This window comes from Ursus maritimus (assembly GCF_017311325.1).
Source record: "Ursus maritimus isolate PB19 chromosome X unlocalized genomic scaffold, ASM1731132v1 scaffold_X1, whole genome shotgun sequence".
NCBI classification, from domain to species: domain Eukaryota; kingdom Metazoa; phylum Chordata; class Mammalia; order Carnivora; family Ursidae; genus Ursus; species Ursus maritimus.
The window spans coordinates 93756155-93779825 of record NW_024423319.1 but is presented as its reverse complement, the minus strand read 5'-3'; the positions used below and the strand labels follow the sequence as shown (position 1 = coordinate 93779825).

The window sequence follows — 23671 nt, the reverse complement described above, 5'->3', positions numbered from 1 at the left end:
TCAGCAACAATGTACTTGTCCTGGTAGTTACCAAAAATTCTCATTGAAACATAAAACTAGTTAATATAATTTTATATTTATTTTTTTAAGATTTTTTTTTATTTTAGAGATAGGCAGAGAGAGAGGTGGGGGAGTGGCAGATGGACAGGGAGAGGCAGAGAATCTAAAGCAGACTCCATGCTGAGTGTGGAGCCTGATGCAAGGCTTGATCTCACGATCCTAAGATCACAACCTGAGCCAATACCAAGAGTCAAACGCTTAACTGACTGAGCCACCCAGGTGCCCCTAGTTAATTTAATCTTTAACAAATCTACTATATTCTGTTCAAGTCATCATAATCACTGTAAGTCACTATAATCACACATGGTGCTAATTATTAACTCTTTGGATATCTATGACTGTACTTCCTGGGCTTCGTAAGTTGCACTCACCTTGTTTTCACTCTAATTTGTCCAATCATGCATTTCCCCCATGTCCCCTTCCTCCTCTGAGTCAGTACTTCCCATGATAACCTGGAGTCTTTCCAGTGTGTTTGTTGGGTTGTTTTTTTTTTTTTTTTTTGAATTCCCATTATATTCTATATAAACACTTGGATATTCATAGTTTTCATGAAATATTCTAAAGATGAAGTAACTTGTCTTCACATACCCTCCCTATCTTGGCATCAGGAAGGAAGGGACAGCCAGTCCCTTGTTATACTACTGCTTCAAGTCAAGGCCACCATCATTTTCAGCCTGGTCCTCTGTTTATAAACATACGCTCCTTATAATTCTTTCTATACTGAGTAGCCTGAGTATTCTTTTTGTAAATTGGATTACATAAATTCTCTGTTTAAAATTCTCCAAAGGTTGGGGCACCTGGGTGGCACAGCGGTTAAGCGTCTGCCTTCGGCTCAGGGCGTGATCCCAGGATCCTGGGATCGAGCCCCACGTCAGGCTCCTCTGCTATGAGCCTGCTTCTTCCTCTCCCACTCCCCCTGCTTGTGTTCCCTCTCTCGCTGGCTGTCTCTCTCTGTCAAATAAATAAATAAAATCTTAAAAAAAAAAAAGAGTTATAACTTTAGTTAGACTTTGGGAACAATTGTATATGTAGAGAACTAGGTCTGTTTTCCTCTTTCCTTATATAATTAAACATTACATCTGTCATTTCCTTGCTTGAAATCTTGAAAGCTCCTTTTCCTTGCCTATTCTGCTAAACTATATATATAAGTTATCTTTAAATACAAAGTCTGCTTTCCTCCAGTTAGTGGACATTAGGAACATTTTCATGATTAAAATGTATAACTTGCTTTGATGGAAATAAGTGCTAAATTATATATTTTTAAAATTCATGATCTTATGTATACTCACTTCTTTCATATAGATTCTGCTGAAAAATCCAAGCTTGAAAAACTTAGTGTATAATGCTGTAATTGTTGGAAAAGATGCCTCTGACTTCTCCCTTTCCCAAACAGGGAACATTGTGACAATATCTCCAAAGTAAGTGTTTTTTTTCTTTTAAATTTTACGTCACTGAAAATATCAATCCTAGGTATTTAATGTGTATTAGAATTACAAAAGAGTGGCCTGGATTTGTTCTTAACTGGTATACATATAATGAAAAGATCATCACTCAGAAGTAGATAAATTATGTATATGTTGCTGAGATTCCTCACCAATTTTGTTAAAACAGTTCTGACAACAAAAAACAGTTGCTTATTACGTATGCTTTTAATTTTAGTTTATTTTGCATGCATATGGGCCATAGAGATTAGACTATAAGTTGTTTGTTTATGTACTATAGTTTGGTTTCTTGTAGGAAACTCAAACCAGTGTGTGCTAAATTTATGTATCTCTCTATATATGTCTGTTATATATATATTTATATTATTTACTTATGTATATTTTATATAAGATATATATCATATACAACATTATTATATATCATTCTGTTTATATGTTATATATAGTTGTTTCTGAGCAATGTGCTCATTGTAGAAAATTTAGAAACTATTAAAGTACAAAGAACAAAGAAAGCAAAAAACTGGTAACCTTACCTCAAAGATACCCTTACTATTGCCATTTTTCTCTATCCCTTCACTGTCATTGTGTTTGTATGTGTGGATAGATGCATAGATAGAGAAATATAAGTGTGTGTGTGTGTGTGTGTGTGTGTGTGTGTGTGTGTATGCTCCCAAATTATAGTGATTTTTCTTTAAAGTTTCATTTCTATCTGATGTTGTTCTCATGATGCTTTTGTTTAATGTTTCTACTACTGTCCTACTTTCAGAAATAAAGTACAAATGAAACCCCTGGAAATAGTCTTGAGAAATTAAACATGAACATAATATATGACTCTTTCCAGATCAACAAATCCTATTAGATATGTCAGCGGATTTTATGATGGCAAATATTCTTATTACAAAATACAAGGGTGATAAGAGAACAGCCATGTTAATATCACAGGGGTTCACAGATTTAATAACCACTAATTGACTTCAGCCAGCTTCAATTTTAGTCATTGCCTTTGCATTCAATTATTTTTTCCCAGTGCTAAGTGACAGATTATAACTACTAAAGTTACTTCACCTGGTTATCTTTTTGATTTTTAACTGTACGTTAATGTGAGTTGCTTTTTACATTGTAATTATTATTACTTCTAGTATATCAAACACAGAAATAATTGGAATAAGGGCCATTTTAATTGCATTTAAAATACCAAGAAACCTAGTTGTAACAGTGCCCTTGGCTTGTGTCATTAGCCTGTGTTTGTTTTCTTCAGTTATTGTGCTAAGGAGTACATAATTTATAAATTCTGAATATTCATGCTTGGTACAACATCCAGATTGAACTGAGTGTGAGGAAAACAGTTCTCCATTCCCCTGTTTCTATATTATAAATTATAGCATAACACTCCTTGTAAAAACAACCCACTCATTTTCTAAGTTATACTTATTACTTGTCTGTTATAAAACAAAACTTTAGTAATACACGTTCATTTGAACATTGTCACAGTTCCATTTTTCTTCCCACAGGACTTTGATAATTGGTATCTGTTCTCTGCCTTTCAAATAGGTTGATACAAGTGAAAAGGATTTAGGTTTCTCTCTCTCTTTTTTTTTAATCATAAACCCAATAGCCTCTTCCAGTATTTCAAAGCTCTCGTTAAGTGGAAATATTTCCTAACAACCACACTACACCTCTGATATTGTAGCTTAAAAGCACATTTCAGTTAACAAAATTAACATTTATAGTCTTTATTATAAATGTAAAACCTGTACATTGTTGAAAATTTACTATAGAAAAGTATAAAGAAGAAACAAAATCACCTAGAACCCCATCAAATAAACAGTTAATTCATCAGTTCATTTCCTTCTAGTCTTTTTATATGCACAAGTATATGTTTATTATAGCATATGCCTAGTTAAATATTTAAAAAATAAATGTATTATATGTAAATATTAAAACACTTAATGCTTATTAAACATTTGCTACATATAAAAACTATATAACATGCACTTTGTGTGCCTTTTCATATTTAATCATCCTAACAGCTATATTAGTGTGCTCATTTTCCAAAAGAAGACATTGAACAGAGACATTAAATCATTTGCCAAATTTTCCCTGCTATTAAATGTTTAAGCTATGATTCAGAACCAGCCAATCTAAATCCATTGTTGACACTTTTATTCAGTTGTCACCTGTACATATTGTGTGTATGTATGTGTGTGTGTGTGTGTGTGTATCACATGCATACAAAGCCCTTGACATTCAATAAAATGTGGCTTTGACTCTTTGTAAGCAATCCTGAAGATTCATGACATGTAATTGTATCATTTTTTGTTTCTCCAGGATCTGGTTTGTGAGAATATTTCTCTTGGGTGAACCCAACAGGCTACTTTCTATTAACTTCTCAACAGTGTGCCTTTTTTTCTCTTTATTCACCATTGTGCCACTTATGGTCTATATAAATATAGACATATTTATAAATATTAGCTTCTTAAGGTTTTAATACCTGCCAAGTAAACATTAACCAACCATATATTCATGTATACCCTCTCACACATGTAATCATGAGTATATCTATTCATATTTTGACTGTATTACACATGTACCTATATTCTTGCTTTCAACCTATCCTTTTTTTTTTTTTAAAGAGTTTATTTATTTATTTGATGGAGAGAGAGAAACAGCCAGCAAGAGAGGGAACACAGGCAGGGGGAGTGGGAGAGGAAGAAGCAGGCTCCCAGCAGAGGAGCCTGATGTGGGGCTCGATCCCAGGACTCTGGGATCACGCCCTGAGCCTAAGGCAGACGCTTAACGACTGAGCCACCCAGGCGCCCCTCAACCTATCTTTTTTTAATCAAAATTTAATTATCCATGTTTAACAAGTCACATATGCAGAGGAGTTTAAAATAAAAAGCAAGTCCCTCTCCCCTCTAATCTGTCTCTAGAAATCCACTTCTTGAGCTGCCTACTTTTCACTCCTTCATTTAGGTTCTTCCAGTGGTTACCTCCAAAATCGAAATAATCTGTATTATCTTTGCCAATATTTTTGTTATATCAACTTTAGAAATAATCTGTTGATGTATAGCTATAATATTTAATGATCTGGTTTACTTACTTATTCAGATTTATGGCCCTCCCTCCAAACATCACTAGTTTTATCTTCTACATATTACTTTTCCAAGAGTAAAGATCTATTTTATAAATGTTTCTTATAGCATCAGTATGAAAAGTATCTTTTGACTCCTTTTTAAAGTGGAGAAAATCAATAAATTCTAAAGAAGTGCATACAGTCCTTGAAGTCTCTTTCCTTCAAGTATACCATTTCTAGAGCACTTTGCCTTTTCCTCCTAATTGGACTGATTGCTTTCCAGACTGACTGAAGAGATGTCAATATTGGACATTTTTTTAAAGATTTTATTTATTCACTTGAGGGTGGGGGAGATAGCATGAGCAGGGGGAGAGACGGAGGGAGAGGAGAGAAGCAGACTTTCCACTGAGCAGAGAGCCTGTGTGGGGCTCGATCCCAGGACCCTGGGATCATAACCTGAGCCATAGGCAGACGCTTAACCGACTGAGCCACCCAGGTGCCACAGTATTGGACATTTTTTATTTCTGTTTGGATAGAAACTAATATCTTTCTCTTTCTTAATCTACTTACTTATTTACTTAAACATCCTTACGAAATGTAATAAAAGATATGAGAGGTAAATTTTCCAAGATTATGCATTTTTAAGCATGTCTCTTCACTACCCTTACCCTTGATTTATATTTTGCTTGGTTTATTATAAGCTGAAAAGATTTTTCCTCATAACTCTTAAGATAATTGTTCCCCTGCCTCATAATATTCAGTATTTGTGATGAGAAAGTCTACTATAATTCTGTTTTCCAATACCTCTAGAAGTTTTTAGGATCTTCCATTGTGTTCTGATACTGTTCCAGAATGCATCAAGGAGGGTCTTTTTTTATTCACCATCTGGGTGCACAGTGAGTCCTTTAATCATGAAGTTGTTTCTCTTAAGCCCTGGAAAATTTCTCTTAAATTATTTCTTTCATAATTCTCTCCCCTCCATTTTCTCATTTCTCATTTTCCATCCTGTAGTTGTTGGCTATTGAACCTGTCATTGTATCCTTTATGTATCCAGTCTTATCACTAGTATTTTTTATATCATTGCTTTTTCCTCTTTTTATCAACAAGCCTTCTTTTCCAAGTGTTTCCTTTAGGGGAGAGAAGCAAAGACAGGGAGAGAAAATGAGTATCTCCTATATATATATATATATATATATATATATATATATATAATTTGTAAATAGTACCTTCATTTTTATTGTGTATGTCTTTCGTAACATCCTGTTCTTATATTGGGGTTATCTTCATAAATGTCTCTGACTTTTATGTACTCATCTCTTACCTAAATATTTTTATTTTCTTTTAGGTCAGTTGTTAATGTTTATTTTGTTTTCAGTGTTCCATGTTTAAGGATTTATTCTAATGCCTTGTGGTACTTGTTTATCCATTCATATGTAATAATATGGCAATAGAAAAGTATATTGTTGTTCTGTGTATACACACAATTCTTTACCTCAGGGTGGAAAACATTCTGCTTCTAGGGTCAATTTCCCAGCATCTTGCACTGGCCTTGAGGACAGTGAAGTTGTCTGAACTCCATCTTGCCCTCCATGCAAGTAGGCATTTCTGGAAATGGCCTTTCCGGGAGCCTACAGGCCAGCTTCGTTTCCTTTATTAACCTCTGTTCAGATGCTCATTGATAACTTCTTCTAACTAGCAGCTTTTAAAAAAAGCTCTGTCTTATCATTTTAATGAGATTTCTCTTAGGTGATAAATCTGGGCTTCAGATGCCATCGTGGTCTAGAACCCTACAGTCATGTTATTTAACAATTAAATGCTGGGCTTTGATATTGCCATGTACAGGCTCTATGATCCAGTCTCATTTTTCTTATTTAAAAAATGAGGATTGGGCACTAGGTGGTTCAGTTGGTTAAGCATCTGACTCTTGGTTCTGGCTCAGGTCATGATCTCAGGGTCGTGAGATGAAGGCCTATGTCAGTCTCCCTGCTTAGCGTGGAGTCTGCTTGTTCCTGTCCCTCCGCTCGTACTCCTCTCTTTCTCTCTCTCATAAATAAATTAAAAAAAAAAAACAAAACACAGGAGGATTGGAATATTTACACAAAGTTTTGTCAGTAATAAATGTAATTAAATAGACAAAACACTTAGTACTGTAACTGAAACATACACGAAACAATAAGTATTTGCCCTCCTCCCCCATCCCAATTCAAAGTGCTGGTGATTCACAGATGAAAACATATTAACACTACCCACAAGTGTTTGCAATCTAGCAGTGTCCTACAAGCAAATTCACAATGAGGATATAATTTGATAATGGTTTTATTGTATTGTGTGTATAGAATTAGAGGAAATTGAAAAAAAGCACTTAAGTATTCTTGGGGTAACCATGGACGTGCTTCCAGAAGAGATAATGTTTAATTCTAAATATATATGGAAAATACTTATTTCTTTTTCTAGATGCATTTTATTTTGTAGGCTTGAATACTATTATTAGATGGTTCTTTAAGCATCTTTTTAGCTAGACCAAGTAATTTCATTGTCTTTTGTTTTTACAAATAGGGTTCAGAAAATATTTTGTTTTCTTAAAAAAACGGCAGCATTATCATTATCACATATTATATAATTATCTATGTGTACCACATCCTTAGAGTCTGTCTAAATCATGATTAATAATGACTCTTTCTGCCAGCTGTGGATTTAAATTCCAAGTGATATCATTTATATAGAAGAGATTAAACAGCTACATGAACATATAAACAAACATGTTTACTTTTGCATCTAATTTGATGAGTAAATTTAGCTATAACCATAGAGTTACTGCATAAAAGTAAAAGTATATTTTTGGAAGAACATTTTGTTTCTTTTTTTCCTCATTATTCTCATTGAGACATATGGGCACTGACATTGATATGTTATAAATTATTTTCCATCTTTTCCAAAAGCCAAGTTGAAGTACCTTACAAGAGACATGTAATATCAAGATTTTTTTTTAATGAGTGGGAGGCAGTTGAAACAAAAAGAAAATAAAGAAAATTAAGATGAAGCCTATAATTATACACATTTTTAGAGATCTAAGACACTTACCCAAGTGGACCACCCATTTGATTCTGAACTTTTAACACATTCGGGAAGTAATCCCTGTCATTTACATGCCTCAATATGATTACAAAATTTCAAAATGAACATCTGTACTCAGGAGAGGCTCAAATCTTCATAGTCCTAAAACCAGCCATTGCTCTCATAAAAAGGATATTTTATTTTAAAATATGTTTTGTGGGAATTAAGTATATGTCCATAATTTCATTTATTAAGTGCATGTTATTTAGGTTGTGGTCATTCTCATACCTTTTTAAAATCAGCTTCCATGGTGATCCAGTCTGTTAGCAAGTCCTATTGATTTTACCAAATATATCTTAAATTTGACATCTTTTCTTCTTATCACCTATTCCACATTGTTTAGTGTACCGTCATCTTTAAACTACACTGCCACAATAGACTACTAAAAGGTTTCTCTGCAGTCCATCCTCTGTCGTACAACAGCAACAATTTTTTAAATGCAGATTTGCTTATATCACTCCTCTGCTTAAAATGTTCCCATAGCTTCCCATACCATTAAGATATAGGCTGAATATCTCAACATGTGGCCTTTCATAGCTGGCTCTTGGATATATCTGTATCACTAACACTCTTGCTCTCTAAGCTTCAGCACCACTGGCCTTTGGTAAGTTCTTGAAATACTTAATTCCTCCTACCACAGGCCTTGGATACTTCTTTCCTCCCCTGCTCATTCTAACTTATTCTTATCCTTCATATCCCACCTGGCATATTCCTTCCTCTGACCCTTCAGACTATACCACACTCCCTGTTCCATGTTCTCATACCACTTCCTAGCACATACATAATTCGTAATTTTCACATTTATTTTGTGATGACATAATTAATGTCTGGCATGCCCTATAGAATGTACGATCCAAGAAATCATGAATACTGTGGGTTTTTTCCTAATTTCTGTATCCCAAAATCTAAAACAGTGCCTGGAACATTATAAATTCTCTATCAATTGAATGAATGAATGAATGAATGAATTGCTTGATCTAATGATGAATTTTAGAGTATGTAGAAAAATACTAAGTCATTCACAGATATTCTAACACAGAGTTTGAACCTATATATCCTGAAAAAGATCTCAAGGTCAAATATTCTTTGTTTTCTTTTCTTCTTCTTTTTTTTTTTTTTAATTTAATTATTTGGCAGAGAGAGACACAGCGAGAGAGGGAACACAAGCAGGGGGAGTGGGAGAGGGAGAAGCAGACTTCCCTCTGAGCAGGGAGCCTGACGAGGGGCTCGATCCCAGGACCCTGGGATCATGACCCGAGCCAAAGGAAGATGCTTAACGACTGAGCCACTCAGGCGCCCCAAATATTCTTTGTTCTTAATTAAATTCGAGTCCATGAGCTTTTCATAATGACCAACAAAATATCCCTTTGCACAAATTGAGGAGACTAGTGATGGCATATGTGAGTAAAAACCATGCCCACTCCTGCTACACGTGAGTTGTAATTTTCCCTAAAAAGCAATTTCGAGAGTATTTCTATTGATTTTGAAAGTTCTTCATTCATTTTACTTTTTGCTGCTCCATAGACTTATCCATTCAAGGTAAATCCACAAGGATTTGGGGGAAGTTAAGTCAAAGTTGGACGCTGAGAGCATCTATTCCCATCTCCATTTCCAAATATGGGCATCCTCAGAGAAGGCAGTAGGTGATAGTTTGCACAGAGGACTAACTGTGGTAACTATGCTAAAAGCCAGAGCAAAAGCAAAGGTAAAATTTCTCCAAGATTTTTCACCCACAGCTGTGTCAAGTCAAGGCAAGGCTGAAAGATTGAACCAGTTAAGAAACACTGAGCCCATTTTTTTTTTTTTTTTTCAAGGACTTCATTACTTAATAAACAGTGAAAAGAAAAGTTATAGAAAGGGCCAGATTCCCATGTCCCTTGTGCAGGTTAATACCACAGCAAAAGGGCTTTTATTGATGAATGCATCATGCCTGGTAGGACACTCTGTTGCTGACAGCCAATTTCATGCTGCAACTAAGCAGTTTTACAGCCTGTGACTCTCCCCTGAAGAGGGCTAGGTAGTAACCCTCCTATTGCATCAGAATGTAGGAGGCAAGAGTGAGAAACTGATGATACGCTCTCTGGGGAGGTAGGGAGGCAAGTGAGAAAGGTTCTTGTAGCAGCTCTTCATGTGCCTCTATGCTCTTATGTTATGGGAGGATCACAGGTTTTCTGCCAAGACTTTATCCACTGCAGTTAAGCCTTGTGTATGTGTCCTGTGTGTTGGCATGCTAAGTTGCCAGGATGGCATGGTGTAGTCACTCCCCTACAAATGGGTAAGTGAAATCTCCTCCAGGTCCGTAAGACTCCTTACCATTTACTGTGTTTTAGACTAGAAAGTTGAAGTTTAAGAGAGATGGAACGTGGGTTTCTGTTTTCCTTCTTTTATTTATGTGTTTCTCTCAAAAATCCTGCTACTTAAATACCATTGTTTTGATTCCAGATTTAAATTTTATTTTCAACCATGGCTTTAAGTAATTTTTGAATTCTTAGTCTTTCTCATTTTTTTCTCTGCATGACCAAAAAAAACACAAACCAGTGATATGATTTGATTAAGAGTTTATCTAAACAGTAGCACAGAATGTTCTATGAATTTCACACAAAAAAACCCACATGATTTCCCTACGGCTAACTGGAAATCCATTACTTGGTAAATTATATGTACATTTGAAGGGAACTGTACATATTACAGATTGGATCAAGATGTTTTAATTGATGACAATAACTGGGTTGTAGGCTTGCCGAGATCTGCAGCGGTCTTCAATTTTATTGTAGAAGTGAGTATATTGCAGATTGTGGGTCCTGGGCACGTGATCTGCACTGAAGAGTCACATGTGACTTTTCAATAAAATATTTCCTCTTTTATCTTTTACTAAATAGAAACCAAATTAATATCACTCTGAAATTCACGAGTCGCTTCCTTCGTCCTGCTGAAGCTTCACTGCTATTAATTTCAAAACCTAAGCATGCAATAGGAGGCACTACAATGACCTTTGCTCTTAAGGGTGAAGTCCTCAATTTCAAAGCCCTTGTAAGTAAATTTTACCTATTTTGTGTGTGTCTTCTTCTCAGGCCATGGAGTGTCCCAAGCACAGCTGTTCCTCCACGTTTTATCTCCATAACCGCTCCTGTTCTTTGAGATCCTGTGTACAGACACACGTGCACATAATTACATCTGCACAATTCTTGGCTTCTGTGTCTCTGATATTCTTGCTCTGATATTCTTCCTGCGGAAATAATTCTTTGATTTTATAAGAGAATTTGCTTGTACTGAGTGTTCCTTTAAGGTCAGATTTTTAGGATTATATCTGTTGTTTTCATAATGCAGTCTTTCGCTGTAATAACATAGCAACGTACATTCCCTTCTGCTGTGGAGACGTGTGATTTAAGTAAGGTAAAGCAGCCCCTGAGCTTCTGTCTGTGTTTTTGTTTGAATTAAGGGTTTGGTTTATGCAGCAAAGAAAATGTTTCTTTTCTGTGATAAGAACATTCATCAGTTTATCTTGAGTGTCCCGTGGATCAAATCCATTCTAAAGATAATGCTAAGCCTGGCATTTACTGAGAGGTGATAATGTTCCAGACAGAATTCTGTTTATATCTCAAAGGATGGGGGAGAAAGATTTTTAAATCTCTATAAAATGGTTGTGATATTGCTATCATTGACTCTTTGTAGCTCTTATTTTGTCTAAATATTATTTTATACCATGGATGTATGGTAAAGAAGAAGTGAACTTGTTCTGCCGCCAGATTTCCACATGGATTATGAAGAATTTGGGGTGTGCAGTGGCATGAATGGGAAATAAAGAGATTGACTGCAGTGATGGCCAGTCGTGTGGGGAGAGCATTAAGTTGCACACATGGACAGACTGGTTTACAAGTACAGAGACGCAGAACAGGAAGCGGACATTTGATTATCACTGAGATGTGTGTTGTGATCTTCAGATTTCCTCTTGAATAATAAATTCTTACACTTCCCAACCCTCTCACAGGAATTCTCTGCATTAAAACATTGCTTTGCCATATGTGTCTCTAGATGTAGATGATTTTGGTTTGTCATTTCCATGGTTCTGGGGCCAAAAAGCTGACACCTGAAACTCATGCAGTCTGTTAACTTCTCCATCTGGCTACTCATGATTTTAGTAAACCAGGGAGTGGGCTGGATAATAATGGAGAAATAAAATAAGATTATAACATGATCAGTCTAAAAATGTAGAATTCCTAGAATCTTATCTTCCATGGAAGTCCTTCAGGTAATTTGAAGTTTTATTTTTATATTTGTGCTTTTATTAAGTACAAATATGTCAGTGTAGCCACCACATTATAAACACAGGCATGCCACACTCATACACAGATATTCATGCACTCACAGAGCTGTGTGTGTGCATTAATTTTCAAATGTGAAATCATGCTGTCATTAACAAAACCAATTTTAAGGAAATCAATTTAAGAGACCCTGTTGTAACAAATAATTCAGTGATGTGGTAAAATCTATTTCTGTCCTTCTCACCCAGATTTTAGCAGTACAAATTTGTGGGACAAGGGGAATTACATAAATTAGTATTGCTGTAATATTTCAGTGTACTATTTTTTAGGTACTTTAAGTTTATATATTACAATTCAGGTTATTCTTTTTTGTTACTGTCATATAGAATTATTATTATTTTTTTTACTTTAGAAAATTATACATTGCAAATCTCCGTGTTATAAATGGAAAGAAATTAATGTGAATGTTAAAAATCCCTTCCATAGTGCCGGGGACTTCAGGTACGTTAATATAACATTTTCATATATTTTCCTTGCATTTAGTCATATCCAATCTTAAGGTGAATAATTTTTTCAACGTGAATCATTTTGAGGAGAAATTTTATGTGTTTACAGTGAATTTATGAACATCATCAGATAAAACAAATAATTAGGATAAATCAATTTTTCTTAAAATGCTATTTGATCTATTTAAAGCTAAGATTGATCATATCAAATTTATGAATTTTGTCTATGAGCTTTCTGTTTGTTGAGATATACTAATCTTTTAATTTTTAAAAATGTATAATTAATAGACTTTTTTTACTTCTCTTGTTATTCCATGTGTTAATTTCTGAAAGTGAAATATTGATTCAAGCAGAACATGCATTTGTGAATCTTGGGGCTTAACAACAACAATAGTAACAAAACAGATCTGAGATGAAAATAAAATGCTTAAGTGTTATTTAAGGTCACAATAGACAAGTATCTTTATCAACTTACATATTGAGGGAGAAAATGCTCAGTGACACCCATGTACTGCTTCCGTTATGCACTGTTAGAAATCAGATCCTCACAACAATATTTGTGTTGAGACTAGAAGCTATATGTATGCTGATTATTTTAATATTTGATAGTATCCAGTTTTTAAAATCACTGTGTTCCTAGGCTTTTGGTTGTTTCTTATTAATAATCATTTATTATTGACAAAACAAATTTTTTTGTTAAAATAGTTGTTGGTGAATTTATGGTTCCTACGTTCATGTGAGGGAGAGTCTTATTTACTCTAATTTTATTAAAGTGTTATGTCAGAATGCAAGGAACAACAAAAAAAGTCAGAATATGTAACATTAATCCAGTATTAAACTATGCCCTTAATGAACCAGATGACGGACTCCAGTTCTTCAGAGGAAACCAAGATCAAACATAATTAGTCTTACGTTCTGGTGGTAGAGCTAAAAGGAAATCTCAAAGTTCCACGAATTGGTAGACTATTTTTTTTTAAAGATTTTATTTATTTATTTGACAGAGAGAGAGAGAGAGACAGCCAGTGAGAGAGGGAACACAAGCAGGGGGAGTGGGAGAGGAAGAAGCAGGCTCCCAGCAGAGCAGGGACCCCGATGCAGGGCTTGATCCCGGGACTCCAGGATCACGCCCTGAGCCAAAGGCAGACGCTTAATGACTGAGCCACCCAGGTGTCCCTGGTAGACTATTATAATTCAAGAAATCATACTATTTTATTGTTACTTTATGGTTTACCAATCTGAGGTGGTGCATGATTTGATTGGTAGAGGACAAGACTCCTTCTTCCTTTGTATGAATGTGGTCCTCACACTTAGGCAATAGGCATATAAGCTCATAATTTTAAAACCAATTACAAAATTTGTAAAATCAATATTTTACAACAGGTATGTATTTTAAAATTTATAAATAATAGAAAAGAAAGAAAATTTAATTGCCAATTCTTCTGGAGATTTTTTTATGTTATAAATATCATAACAATAAGTGAACTGGCTTTTAATGTTACACTTAAAAAATGAGAATTTAATTATTAACAATCTTTAAAATAAAACAGAATTGTCCATATATGTTCCCCAGAATTATATGCAGTGCAGTGACCAGATTTGATCACTTTTTAATCAAAATTTAACACTACTTTTAAAAATAATGGCAACCCAACCTAGATTTAACAGAGACAGGATTCGCCCACATGCCTCTGTCTACCAGATTAGTGGTTCTCAAATTCCTCTTTCGCAGAATGCCACTATTTCTTGCTATACAATGCTTTTTTATGTAAGATTTGATTTCTTAGTATTTTGTGGAAGATTTTACATTTATAATCGTAGGATTTAATGATGTAATTCCCTTTTTTAGTGATGACTTTATCTGTTTTGTGTGTGTGTGTGTGTGTCATTAATACTAGCCTCTGAGAATGATTTGGGAACTGATCCCTTTTATTCTGTTATTTTGGAAGAGTTTGTGAAGGATTGGTATTAATTCTTTTAATCTTCAGTAGAATTCACAACTAAAGCCATCAGGGTCTGATCTTTGCTTTACGGGAAGTTTATTTCATTACTGGTTCTCTCTTTATTTGTTAATAGGCCTATTCAGGTATTCTGTTTCTTCTTAAATCAGTTTTATAGTTTATGCCATTCTACGAATTTGTACGTTTCCTCCAAATTATCTAATTTGTTGGCACAGAACTTTTCATAATACTCTCTTATAATCCTTTTTTTTTTTCTCCTGGAAAGTCCCTTATTTTAATAATTTGATCTTCTTTCCTTTATTCTTGGTCAGTCTAGGTAAACATTTGTCAATGTTATTGATCTTTTCAACCAACATTTTTTCTGGTTTTCTTGATAATTTCTATTATTTATTGAGGTAGCATTGACATCTAAAAAAACTGCAAATGTTTAATGTATACAATTTGATGAGTTTGGACATATGCATGCAACCATAATACTATCACCACAATTAAGGTAACAGACATATCTGTCACTTCCAAAAGTTTCCTTGTGTTACTTTTTTTTTTTTTTTCATGGTAAGAATGCTTAACGTGAGACTTAACCTCTTAACAGATGTTTAAGCACACAGTACTGTGTTGTTAACTCTGTTGTATATCACAACTCTAGGACTTACTCATCTTGCATAACTGAAACTTTATATAACAACTCTCCATCTCATCCCAGTACTAATTCCTAGCAACCACCATTCTATTCTCTGCCTTTTGAGTTTGACTGTTTTAAATACTTCATATAAATAGATTCATACAGTATTTGTCCTTCTGAGACTGGCTTATTTCACTTAGCATAATGTCCTCAAGGTTCGAACATGTTGTCACATATTGCAGGATTTCCTTCTTTCTTAAAGCTGACTACACTGTAATATATACACACACCGCATTTTCTTTACTCATTCGTCTGTCAGTGGACTTTTGGGTTCTTTGGATTGTTTCCGTACCTTGGCTATTGTGAACAATGCTGCAATGAGCATGAGAGTAAAGATACCTTTTTGAGATCCGGATTTCAATTTCGTTGGATAAATACCCAGAAGAGGAAGTGCTGGACCACATGGTATTTCTACTCTTAATTTTTTGAGGAACCTCACTACTGTTTTCCATAGTGGCTGCACCCTTTTACGTTCCCACTTACAGCATGCCAGTGTTCTGTTTCTCTAGATACTCACCAACATTGTTATCTCTTGTGTGTTTGTTTTGGGTTTTTTTTTTTTTTTTTAATTATAGCCATTCTGACAGTTACGATGTGATTTCTCACTGTGGTTTTGAAATGTGTTTCCCTGATGAGTATGGGTGTTCAACATGTTTTCATATATGGGTTTGCCATCTCTATGTCTTTTTCGGGTAAATGTCTATTCATATCCTCTGCCCATTTTTTAATTGGATTGTTTGGTTTTTTGTTTGTTTTTTGCCTTTGAGTTGTATGAGTTCTTTATAGATTTTGTATATTAATCCTTCATCAGATATGTGATTTACAAATATTTTCACCCATTAGGTAGGTTGCCTTTTCATTTTCACATTACTCTTGCATAGCTCTATTCCATTTCCCCCTTTCTTGTGGTATTTTTGTCAGACATATCGTATCAATGGTGTTACAGTAATCGGTAATGTTACTAACATTTTTGGGTGTTTCTTTTTTTTCATTCTGTGTAATTTTTATGATCTTAAGAAAGCTGAGAGAAGAAAGGACTAGGGCTCACATAACAAAATACCACAGACCAGGTGGCTTAAACAACAGAAATTTATTTTCTCACAGTTCTTGAGGCTAGAAGTGCAAGATCGAGGTATTGGCAGATTGGGTTTCTTCTGAGGTCTCTCTCCTTGGCTTACAGATGGCCCCCTTCTTGCTGTGCCTTCACATGATCTCTTCTCTATATATGCACATCCCTGGAGTCTCTGTGTGTCCACATTTCCTCTTGTAAAAACACCAGTCAATGAATTAGGGCCCACTCTAATGGCCGCATTTTAACCTAGTCACCTTTTTAAAGGCCCTGTTTCCAAAGGCAGTCACATTGTGAGAGTACTAGGAGTTAGGGCTTTAACATATGAAATTTAGGAAGGACACAATTCAGCCCGTAACAGAAAGTACGCGTTTATAATTCTCATTAGATTAGCCTTCTTATTTATCATTTCTGGTTTATTTGTTTCTGTGGATTCACATTATCTTCTGGAATAACTTCATGGCTCAATCCAGCTTTGCTCTCACCCACTTCAGTTTTTAAATAGTTTTTCTTTTATTTTCCCTCTGTCTCCTCCTTCCAGTAATTGTATTACACATGTGTTGGTGCGTTTAATGGTGCACCATATATGTATAAGATTTTGTTTATTTTTCTTTATTCTATTTTCTGTCTGTTCTTCAGATTGTATTATCTCTATCAGTCTTCAATTTGTTAATTCTTTTTTTTCTGCCAGTTCAAATCTACTGTTGAGCCCCCCTAGTGATGATTATTTTAATATTTTTTTTTACTTTCCAGCTCCAGAATTTTTATTTTGTTCTTTTTTTAATTTCAGTCTCTTTTTTGATGTTCTCTATTTGATGTTACATTGTCATCCTACCTTCCTTTACTTCTTTAGTCATACTTTCCTTAGTTTTTGAAGACATTGATAACAGCAGTTTGGAATTAGTATTCTGTTAAATCCGATATCTGGTCACTTTAACATGCAGTTTCTGTTGCCCACGTCTTTTCAGGTTTCATCATGTTTAAGGTTGAAATCTAGACATTTTTAAAATATATGATGTAGCAGCTGAATACTGGTCCCATCTGCCACAAAATCCTTAATGGTATTGGATAATTTTTTAACTGACTAGCTAGCTTATTTTAGTGATATCTACCTCCTTCCCACAAAAGACTCCACGCACAAAGTGTGGAGCCTCTGATGTTACTTCTCGGGGGCCATAGCCTTGTGCATGCCCCCAGTCAATCTGAGATGACAGTGGCTTTGGTAGGACTCCTTTTGACAATCTCTTTCCACATCCACACCGAGATATTACATTCTGCTGATTCCAATTCTACAGGGCATAAATTGCTTCTCAGACCAATTCAGTCAAATGTAGGCTCCTTTGAATAATAGTTCCTTAGGTCAGCGTTTAAGATTTATTCTGTCCCCACAAGAGATTCTCCAAGCTGTCCCTTTAACCCGTTTTTACTGTCAAACTAGCAGACCTAGTTTGGTATTATCTGTATCTCCACTGAAATCTACCAGTCTACTCCCAGTTGCCTTTCACCACAACCTGCATGATTTTTCATTGATCCCTTGGCTTGATCTTCTTTATACTTTATTAAAAATGAGCTCAGTTCCTTTGGGAAGAGATTAAGAGCTGTTTTAAGCCCAGCTAGCTTCTCCCTCCAGGCAAAATCTCAGAACCATGGCTATGTAACTGGGGGTGGGGACAGTGTTGCACTTTTCTCTGTGTACCACCCGCACATTAGGAGCTAAGTGTGAGGTGAGGTAGGGGACCATCGCGTTGGGTCTTCTTGGCTTGCTTCTGCCAGCACTGAGCAAACATTTTAAAGCTAAGGCAAAGACAGTTTCACACCCATGTAGAGCGTCTGTCCTGTGGGTCGTTGCTGGACAGAAGAGAGGTTCCCCCTACTCCTCTCAGCTGCACTTGCCCAAAACTTAGCTTCAGCAGAATGTACTGGGGGCAGGGTGAGAAATGTTGATGTCCTACCCCTCCCAGAAAAGTAGGTCTCCAACTAGGAGCTGGGTTAAGTTGAGAGCCTTGTATTCTTAGCTGTGAGAATGAGGAGTAGAGTTTCTGTCTTATTCAGTGGGGAGGAAGAGGGAGTGACAGGTCTTGGTTCAGAAGCCACAGATTACAGCCTTTCTTACTGAATGTAGTAAATATTACTGAATAGATTTTTCTTCATTTGCTCTATGCCCATAGGATAATTTCCAGAGAATTAAAATAGTTGATTCTTACAATTTTTACTCATTTTCCTAGGGGAGTGACTCTTTGGAGCTCTCATGTTGTCATGTTGGAACAATGTTTGCATTAAGTTCTATTTTGCCCATTATTACCATAGACACTCCAGGTCTCTGTTACCGTTTGCATAGAATGTCTATCTTAACCTTTTGATCCCAATCTGTTTGTGTCTTTGAACCAATGTTTATATTTTTTCTAATCTGTTTGTATTCACCTCTGCCTTTGGATTGGAGTGCTTAATCCATTTAAATTTTATGTCATCTTTGATACAGTAGGATTTATATCTGCCATTTGGGTACCTGTTTTCTATGCCTTATGTCTTCGTTCCTCTATTTCTCCATTACTTCTTGGTTTTGTATTATATATTTATTTTTGGTGTAAATTTTTTATTCCTTTTTCTATCTTCTACCTTGTTTTACTTATTTTCTCAGTTATCGTGAAGACTATAACTAGCATCCTAACTCAATGTAGTTCAAATTAATGCCAACTTATAATTCAGAAACGTTGCTGTAGTATATCACCTTTTCGTAGCCCCTTATTAGTGCTACTCCTGTTATACACATTACAGCTTTACACATTAAAGCCTCTAAAAGAGTTGTATATTTATTGTCTCACACTCTTTTCATTAAAATCATAAAGCAGAGTTTAAAAGTTTGCACAGAATATATGTATATATGTAGTTACCTGTGCTGGTACTTTTTATTTCATGTGGTTTTGAGTTAATTTCTAGTGTCCTTTTATTTCAGCCTGAAGCACTCCCATTAGTATTTCCTGTAGGGCAGGACTGCTAGCAATGAATCTTTTTCAGTTTTTGTTTATTTGTTAATTTCTCCTTCATTTGGAAGGACAGTTTTGCTGTATACGGTATTCTTTATTGACAGCCTTCTTTCAGCACACTGACTACATCGTCCCATTGCCTTCTCTCAGCTGGGGTTTCAGATGGTAATTCAACTGTTTAATTTTACTACGGGACAACATAGGTGTTGAGTCAATTTTGTCTTGCTGCTTTCCGTGCCTTGGCTTACTAACAGTTTGACTCTTATTTTCTAGTTTCCCCCACCCTCCTCCCCTCTGAAGTCCTCAGTTTGTTTCTCATAGTCCATAGTCTCTCATGTTTCATTCCCCCTTCTGATTACCCCCCTTTCTTTATCCCTTTCTTCCCCTACTGATCATTCTAGTTCTTATGTTCCATAGATGAGAGAAATCATATGATAGTTGTCTTTCTCTGCTTGACTTATTTCACTTAGCATTATCTCCTCCAGTGCTGTCCATGTTGTAGCAAATGTTGAGAACTCGTTCTTTCTGATAGCTGAGTAATATTCCATTGTATATATGGACCACAACTTCTTAATCCAGTCATCTGTTGAAGGGCATCTCGGCTCCTTCCACGATTTAGCTATTGTGGACATTGCTGCTATGAACATTGGGGTGCATATGGCCCTTCTCTTCACTACGTCTGTATCTTTGGGGTAAATACCCAGTAGTGCAATGGCTGGATCATAGGGTAGCTCAATTTTTAACTTTTTAAGGGACCTCCACACTGTTTTCCAGAGTAGCTGTACCAACTTGCATTCCCACCAACAATGTAGGAGGGATCCCCTTTCTCCACATCCTCTCCAACAATTGTTGTTTCTTGCCTTGTCTATTTTTGCCATTCTAACTGGCGTAAGGTGGTATCTCAGTGTGGTTTTGATTTGAATTTCCTTGATGGCTAATGATTTTGAACATTTTTTCATGTGTCTGTTAGCCATTTGTATGTCTTCATTGGAAAAGTGTCTGTTCATATCTTCTGCCCATTTTTTGATTTGTTTATTTGTTTCTCGTGTATTGAGTTTGAGAAGTTCTTTGTAGATCTTGGATACCAGTCCTTTATCTGTAGTGTCATTTGCAAATATCTTCTCCCATTCCGTGGGCTGCCTCTTAGTTTTTCTGACTGTTTCCTTGGATGTGCAGAAACTTTTAATCTTGATGAAGTCCCATAAATTCATTTTATCTTTTGTTTCTCTTGCCTTTGGGGATGTGTCATGAAAAAGGTTGCTTTGGCCGATGTCGTAGAGGTTGCTGCCTATGTTCTCCTCTAGAATTTTGATGGATTCCTGTCTCACATCGAGGTCTTTCATCCATTTGGAGTTTATTTTTGTGTATGGTGTGAGAGAGTGGTCAAGTTTCATTCTTTTGCATGTAGCTGTCCAATTTTCCCAGCACCATTTATTGAAGAGACTGTCTTTTTCCCACCGGATGTTTTTTCCTGCTTTATCAAATATTAGTTGCCCAAAGAGCCGAGGGTCCATTTCTGGGCTCTCTATTCTGTTCCATTGGTCTATGTGTCTGTTTTTGTGCCAGTACCATGCTGTCTTTGTGATCACAGCTTTGTAGTACAGCTCGAAATCCGGCATTGTGATGCCCCCAGCTTTGTTTTTCCTTTTCAACAGTTCCTTGGAGATTCGGGGCCTTTTCTGTTTCCATACAAATTTAAGGACTGTTTGTTCCAGTTCTTTGAAAAATGTCCTTGGTATTTTGATCGGGATAGCATTGAAAGTGTAGATTGCTCTGGGTAGCATGGACATTTTAACTATGTTAATTCTTCCGATCCATGAGCATGGAATATCTTTCCATCTTTTTATGTCTTCCTCAATGTCTTTCAAGAGTGATTTATAGTTTCTAGAATATAGGTCCTTTACGTCTCTGGTTAAGTTAATTCCAAGGTAACGTATGGTTTTTGGTGCTATTGTAAATGGGATGGATTCCCTAATTTCTCTTTCTTCGGTCTCGTTATTCGTGTATAGAAATGCAACTGATTTCTGAGCATTGATTTTGTATCCCGCCACGTTACTGAATTGCTCTATAACTTCTAATAGTTTGGGAGTGGCTTCTTTTGGGTTTTCCATATAGAGTATCATGTCATCTGCGAAGAGAGACATTTTGACTTCTTCTTTGCCAATTTGAATACCTTTGATCCCTTTTTGTTGTCTGATTGCTGTTGCAAGGACTTCTAGTACTATGTTGAATAATAGTGGCGAGAGTGGGCATCCTTGTCGTGTTCCTGATCTTAAGGGAAAGGCTTCCAGCTTTTCCCCATTGAGAATAATATTTGCAGTAGGCTTTTCATAGATGGCTTTTATGAGATTGAGAAATGTACCCTCTATTCCTACACTCTGAAGGGTTTTAATCAGGAAAGGATGCTGTATTTTGTCAAATGCTTTTTCTGCATCAGTTGAGAGGATCATATGGTTCCTGAGTCTTTTCTTGTTGATATGATGTATCACGCTGATTGATTTGCGAATATTGAACCACGCTTGCATCCCAGGTATGAATCCCACTTGATCATGATGGATAATCCTTTTAATGTACTGTTGGATTCTATTAGCCGGGATCTTGTTGAGGATTTTGGCGTCCATATTCATTAGGGAAATCGGTCTGTAATTCTCCTTTTTGAGGGGGTTTTTGCCTGGTTTGGGGATCAAGGTAATATTGACCTCATAGAATGAGTTTAGTAGCTTTCCTTCTGTTTCTATTTTTTGAAATAGCTTTAGGAGGATAGGCATTATTTCTTCTTTGAATGTTTGGTAGAATTCTCCGGGAAATCCATAAGGCCCTGGAGTTTTGTTATTTGGAAGGTTGTTTATCACTGACTCAATCTCTTCATAATTAATTAGTATGTTTAAAAAATCAATTTCTTCCTGTTTTCAGTCTTGTTAGTTTATAGGTTTCCAGGAAGGCCTCCATCTCTTCCAGATTGCTTAATTTATTGGCATAAAGCTGTTGATAAAAGTTTCTAATAATGCTTCCAATTTCATTGGTGTTGGTCGTGACCTCTCCCTTTTCATTCATAATTTTATTAATTTGGGTCCTTTCTCTATTCTTTTGGATAAGTCTTGCCAGTGGTTTGTCAATTTTATTTATTCTTTCAAAGAACCAGCTTCTAGTTCTGTTGATCTGCTCTACAGTGCTCCTGGTTTCTAATTCATTGATCTCGGCTCCTCCCACAATTTAGCTATTGTGGACAATGCTGCTATGAACATTGGGGTGCATATGGCCCTTCTCTTCATTGATCTCTGCTCTAATCTTGATCAACTGCTTTCTTGTGCATGGATTAGGCCTGTTCCTCTGTTGCTGTTCCAGCTTCTTGAGGTGAGAATATAAAAACTGCATTTTAGATTTTTCTATTCTTTTGAGTGAGGCTTGGATGGCTATGTATTTTCCCCTTAGGACTGCCTTTGCAGTGTCCCATAGGTTTTGGACCATTGTGTTTTCATTCTCGTTGGTCTCCATAAATTGTTTAAATTGATTTTTGATTTCCTGGTTTATCAAATCATTCTTGAGCAGGATGGTTCTTAGTCTCCAGATGTTTGAGTTTCTTCCAAATTTTTCCTTGTGGTCGAGTTCCAATTTCAAAGCATTGTGGTCTGAGAATATGCAGGAAATAATTTTTTAGACCTCTTGGATGTGTAAATTAAAATTTCTCTTCAGACTTGGGAATTTTTCATAATTTATTTCTTCGCTTTTTCTTTCTCTATCTTATCTTTTCAGAATTCTGATTAGGCTTATGTTTGTATGCTTAGTGGTGTCTCACAGTTTTCTGAGACTGTGTTAATTTTTTGTCATTATTTTTTCTTTCTGTTTTTTTAGAGATAATCATTCTGTGTGGCCCATTTTCAGGGACACTGGTTCTTTCTTTTGCTGCTGCAAACCTGCTGTTGAGTCCCTCTAGTGATGTTTTATTTCAGGTATTGTACTTTTTACGTCCAAACTTTATAATTGGTTCTTTGAATAATTTCTCTATTTGGTGGGGCATCACTGTTTCTCATAGATAGGGTTGCAGACCTTTCACATAGTTTTGGGGATCTAGCAAGCTTCTTCAACCCTTCATATAGGCCTCTCCTTCCGCAGATCTTCCTTTGATATTTTGGCAAGCTCTTGTTTGATCCAACTGCTGTTGGAACCTCATGTACAATTGCTACTAATTGTTTTCAGCAAACATCCTGGATATTGCTCTTTTCCTTTAAGTCAGGTCAGTAAAAGCAACACCTTGCAAACTGAATTTCTCTAGGGATCTGTGAGACAGATGAAAAAGTAACAATGCTCAGGGATGGCACTTTTTTTGAAGAGCTCCAGTCTCAGTCTATGCCCTCATGTTGCTGTAAGCTTGCCAGGTTTTACAACTATCTTGGTTGCAAGGCTGCTGGTTTTCAAGGCTATTACAGAGTAGTGAAAAAATGGGAGTTACAACATAAAAGTTACAAGGCCACAAACTCTGCTGTTCTTATCAAGGTGTGGCGGGTTTTTTTTTTTTTTTTT

The 23671-nt window shown here is 35.9% G+C and overlaps 1 protein-coding gene across 1 annotated transcript in view; it reads left to right on the top strand.

Moving 5' to 3' along the window:
• Window positions 1-23671, top strand: part of CFAP47 (cilia and flagella associated protein 47) — a 503621-nt gene that overhangs the window by 228989 nt on the left and 250961 nt on the right. Inside the window, exons 37-39 of the mRNA XM_040635242.1 lie at window positions 1363-1478; window positions 10569-10719; window positions 12364-12452. Of these exons, the coding sequence (XP_040491176.1) occupies window positions 1363-1478; window positions 10569-10719; window positions 12364-12452 (356 nt within the window). The remainder of the gene's footprint in view (window positions 1-1362; window positions 1479-10568; window positions 10720-12363; window positions 12453-23671) is intronic.